The 4,280-nt window shown below is 37.3% G+C and overlaps 2 protein-coding genes across 2 annotated transcripts; both read right to left on the bottom strand.

Annotated features, from left to right (window-relative positions):
• Positions 1-366: 366 nt before the first annotated feature.
• On the bottom strand, positions 367-1,615 carry LOC116104964 (BURP domain-containing protein BNM2A-like). The gene is made up of 2 exons (XM_031391391.1): positions 1,463-1,615; positions 367-1,318 (listed from the first exon to the last, which is right to left on the bottom strand). The coding sequence occupies exons 1-2, from the start codon at positions 1,520-1,522 to the stop codon at positions 494-496; spliced, it is 885 nt and encodes a 294-aa protein (XP_031247251.1). The 5' UTR covers positions 1,523-1,615; the 3' UTR covers positions 367-493.
• An 871-nt stretch (positions 1,616-2,486) lies between these two features.
• Positions 2,487-3,701, bottom strand: LOC116104954 (BURP domain-containing protein BNM2A-like). Its single transcript, XM_031391382.1, has 2 exons — positions 3,540-3,701; positions 2,487-3,395 (listed from the first exon to the last, which is right to left on the bottom strand). Exons 1-2 carry the CDS (start codon positions 3,681-3,683, stop codon positions 2,571-2,573), a joined length of 969 nt encoding a protein of 322 aa, XP_031247242.1. The 5' UTR covers positions 3,684-3,701; the 3' UTR covers positions 2,487-2,570.
• Positions 3,702-4,280: the final 579 nt, after the last annotated feature.

Below are 4,280 nucleotides of genomic sequence, written 5' to 3' on the forward strand. Positions count from 1 at the left end.
TACTCAATTCAATACCCCCATATACACGCGTGACTTCTGAGTCCGCTCAGCATTTCCTACGTGTGGTTAGTTGGTGTCAAAATTAAGCATCAACAGTAGGAATCAGACCTGATTATTGTTCTCTGTTGTTAAAAGAGTTCACAGCTAGAGGACGTGGCTCCAATTTCAGTCCAGAATATAAAACTTATGCAATAGTATTTTGATGATTGCTGAGCATTGATATTGTGATAAGATGGTGTTAGTGCTAAAAAGATTAATTATTGTAAAATTAAAGAAATTAAAATAGAAAAGCATACATAATTCTGCCACTTCGTTATGAAATTGAACAGGGTTCTTAACAGTGAGTACTATTTATTAGATTGCAAGGTCGGCCCATATACAGCGACATTATTCCATTCCACACTGGAGATGCACAACAGTACTAAACAGCATTTATTTGCAGAAACTTAGATAGGCACGTACAACACACGCAAGCAAGCAGCATAACATTAATTTAGATATTACTAATGGAGGAAGAAACTGGAACAAATATGAGATTATCTGGTTGGAAGAAATGGCAAACATGGGAGCTCCCTGGCTCGATCCCAAGCACACGAAACGACGCGTGATCGCGGCTCCACTTAGAGGTATCCATGTGGCAAACTGCAATAGCTTCCACTCTATCTCCATTGTCACCAACCAGTGAAACTCTGAATACCTTGTTCTCAGTCTCTTGGCTATGGCAGTAAAAAACTGCATAAGGGTAAGGCATGGTGTGACATGCTACCATCTTGGGAGCAAATATCTGGTCGGGGACTTCCAGGATAGTGTAATTTTGGAATTCAGTTGTCGATTTTGTGAGGCGTCTAGTGTTTACAAATTTAAATTCAGTCCCCGAACTGAAAGCACTTCGGGCGAAATCGAGCATGGATTCTAAGGATGTTGGACAGAGTTTAATTTCTCCTTCAATGGGTTGGTTTTCGCATTGCTTGAGTGTATGTTCCATGGCTCTAGCTTGAGTTGAGTCTTTTGAAAAGGAGAAGTGTTTTAGAAGGAAAGCAAGCTCTTCCAGTGAAAATGGAATTGAATCAGCTTCTTCTCTAGGCAACAAATGAGGGAAAACATTTGAAAGCTCATTCACGCGGAAATAGATGGGCATAGTGATCCCTTTTTTGAGATCTTTCATGGTGAAGAACACCATAGATGAAGGATCCATGTGATCCATGTGGGATGACTGATGAGCATGAACATGATGATGGGCATCATGGTTATGGCCTATTAATTCTTCCGACTGCGAGAGTATATCAGCCATCTCCTTGGCACAACTTCTGTAAGCACACTGTGAAACAGTTTACCCATTCTTAGCATAAACTTGGATGAATGATCAGCAATACAATTTCCAATATTTAAAAAAAAAAATTCAAGATTTTGAGTTTCATATCTTAATAACAAGCCAATTCCATACAGTTTGAAGATTAATTACCATAAAAAGAAGAAGACACAGGAAGACGTTCCAAGCTGCAAATCCTGAACCCATCTTCATCCTATTCCTTGCTTTAGTTAACAACTAAATCAGAAAGAGAAGAGATTGTATATCTATGGAACAAAGAACTGAAGTGTTTTATGTAGTCAAGAAAATGTTACCTTCACGCTAATCTTATTCTGTTGCTTGTTATCAAATCAAAGGCCAGCTTTTAATTACTTAATTTGCATGTAGAACATAGAAAACTAGTAAAAAAATTTCTGGTCCTAAGTTCGATTCACCTTGTCTGCTAATAGGGGTGGCTTAGCCACTTGAGCTTTTATCTGGCTGATAATTCCAAAGTCTACTAGAATTAGTGTCAGTGGTTGGTAGTTCTAGGGTCCTACAGGATTAGTGTCGGTATACGCAAGTTGGCTCAGACACCCCGATCATAGAAAAAACAGTGAAAATAATCTAACTCCCTCATCCCTAACCCTCTATGACCAACAAATCCCATTAAATACAAAAATGCCCATATCTGTAATCTCCCAACGTTTAAACAAATACACACACCGTTAAATACAGTATATAATTCTCAGCTACGCTGTATATGAAATTAAACGCAAAAATTTTATTTCTCTTCTTCTCAACTCTTTTGTGTTTTCTTTTTTTGAATTTGAAGCTTTCTAAGCCATTTTCAAAACGCAGAGACCTTTCTGTCATGATGTTGGTGGGTATCAGACCTGATTATTGTTCTCTGTCGTTAAAAGGAGTTCACGGTTAAAGGACATAGCTCCAATTTCAGTCCAGAATATAAAACTCATGCAATAGTATTTTGATGATTGCTGAGCATTGATCTTGTGATAAGATGGTGTTAGTGCTAAGAAGATTAATTACTGTAAAATCAAAGAAATTAAAATAGAAAAGCATACATAATTCTGCCACTTCGTTATGAAATTGAACAGGGTTCTTAACGGTAAGTACTATTTATTAGACTTCAAGGTCGACCCATTTACAGCGACATTATTCCATTCCACACTGGAGCTACACAACAGTACTAAACAGCATTTATTTGCAGAAACTTAGATAGGCACGAACAACACAAGCAAGCAAGCAGCATAACATTAATTTAGAGATTACTAATGGAGGAAGAAACTGGAACAAATATGAGATTATCTGGTTGGAAGAAATGGCAAACATGGGAGCTCCCTGGCTCGATCCCAAGCACACGAAACGACGCGTGATCGCGGCTCCACTTAGAGGTATCCATGTGGCAAACTGCAATAGCTTCCACTCTATCTCCATTGTCACCAACCAGTGAAACTCTGAATACCTTGTTCTCAGTCTCTTGGCTATGGCAGTAAAAAACTGCATAAGGGTAAGGCATGGTGTGACATGCTACCATCTTGGGAGCAAATATCTGGTCGGGGACTTCCAGGATAGTGTAATTTTGGAATTCAGTTGTCGATTTTGTGAGGCGTCTAGTGTTTACAAATTTAAATTCAGTCCCCGAACTGAAAGCACTTCGGGCGAAATCGAGCATGGATTCCAAGGATGTTGGACAGAATTTAATTTCTCCTTCAATGGGTTGGTTTTCGCATTGCTTGAGTGTATGTTCCATGGCTCTAGCTTGAGTTGAGTCTTTTGAAAAGGAGAAGTGTTTTAGAAGGAAAGCAAGCTCTTCCAGTGAAAATGGAATTGAATCAGCTTCTTCTCTAGGCAACAAATGAGGGAAAACATTTGAAAGCTCATTCACGCGGAAATAGATGGGCATAGTGATCCCTTTTTTGAGATCTTTCATGGTGAAGAACACCATAGATGAAGGATCCATGTGATCCATGTGGGATGACTGATGAGCATGAACATGATGATGGGCATCATGGTTAAGGCCTATTAATTCTTCCGACTGCGAGAGTATATCAGTCATCTCCTTGGCACCACTTCTGTAAGCACTCTGTGAAACAGTTTACCCATTCTCAGCATAAACTTGGATGAATTATCAACAATACAATTTCTAATATTTAAAAAAAAAAATTCAAGATTTTGAGTTTCATATCTTGTTAACAAGCCAATTCCATACAGTTTGAAGATTAATTACCATAAAAAGAAGAAGACACAGGAAGACGTTCCAAGCTGCAAATCCTGAACCCATCTTCATCCTATTCCTTGTTTTAGTTAACAAGTAAATCAGAAAGAGAAGAGATTGTATATATATATGGAACAAAGAACTGGATTGTTTCATGGAGTCAAGAAAAAAGTTACCTTCACGCTAATATCCATATATATTAGGTTGCTGTCGGCATTAATTTCACTATTGACAAATTAGAAAAGAAACATGTGCGAATGGATAATTAATGTAGGGACAAAGAAGAAGGTGTGAATGAGTTTAATATACGCTAGAATATATCATTTTCCAAAACCTTTAAAATTATTTATATATTAGATAGTGGTAGCTAGCATGGTTTGGTGTTCTTTATGATCTTTAATTTGCATTATTGATGTCTGCCACTTACAGTTTTTTACAGCCTCAATAATGAAGAGATCACCAAGTGCATGTTTCAATTAATGTTTACATGTTCTTTTATTGACCATATGGTATTTGAATCCATTTGGTATTTGAGCTGAGAAAACTTTCATGCAAATTCTGAAGGTAAAATCTCTACGTTATTTAATTCATTCATGGCTTGTTAGATGAGAGACTGAGAGAGAGAACATTAAGGTCATCACAAAGTATGATCCAAAGTTCTTTAACTGTAGCAATTTATTTATTTATTATTGAATTTGGGGCTTAGAAAGTTTGAATAGGGTTTAAATAACACCACTCATAATTAAAACAAGA

The sequence above is a fragment of the Pistacia vera genome, unplaced genomic scaffold (genome assembly GCF_008641045.1).
Source record: "Pistacia vera cultivar Batoury unplaced genomic scaffold, PisVer_v2 Contig1159, whole genome shotgun sequence".
NCBI lineage: Eukaryota > Viridiplantae > Streptophyta > Magnoliopsida > Sapindales > Anacardiaceae > Pistacia > Pistacia vera.

What these genes read in the sequence shown, in the direction of transcription:
- LOC116104964 (XM_031391391.1), bottom strand. Translation starts at nt 1,522, where the DNA reads ATGAAGATGGGTTCAGGATTTGCAGCTTGGAACGTCTTCCTGTGTCTT. An exon ending in TGTGTCTTCTTCTTTTTATG is followed by an intron (nt 1,319 to 1,462) that starts GTAATTAATCTT and finishes ACTGTTTCACAG; the next exon opens with TGTGCTTACAGAAGTTGTGC.
- LOC116104954 (XM_031391382.1), bottom strand. Translation starts at nt 3,683, where the DNA reads ATGAAACAATCCAGTTCTTTGTTCCATATATATATACAATCTCTTCTC. An exon ending in TGTGTCTTCTTCTTTTTATG is followed by an intron (nt 3,396 to 3,539) that starts GTAATTAATCTT and finishes ACTGTTTCACAG; the next exon opens with AGTGCTTACAGAAGTGGTGC.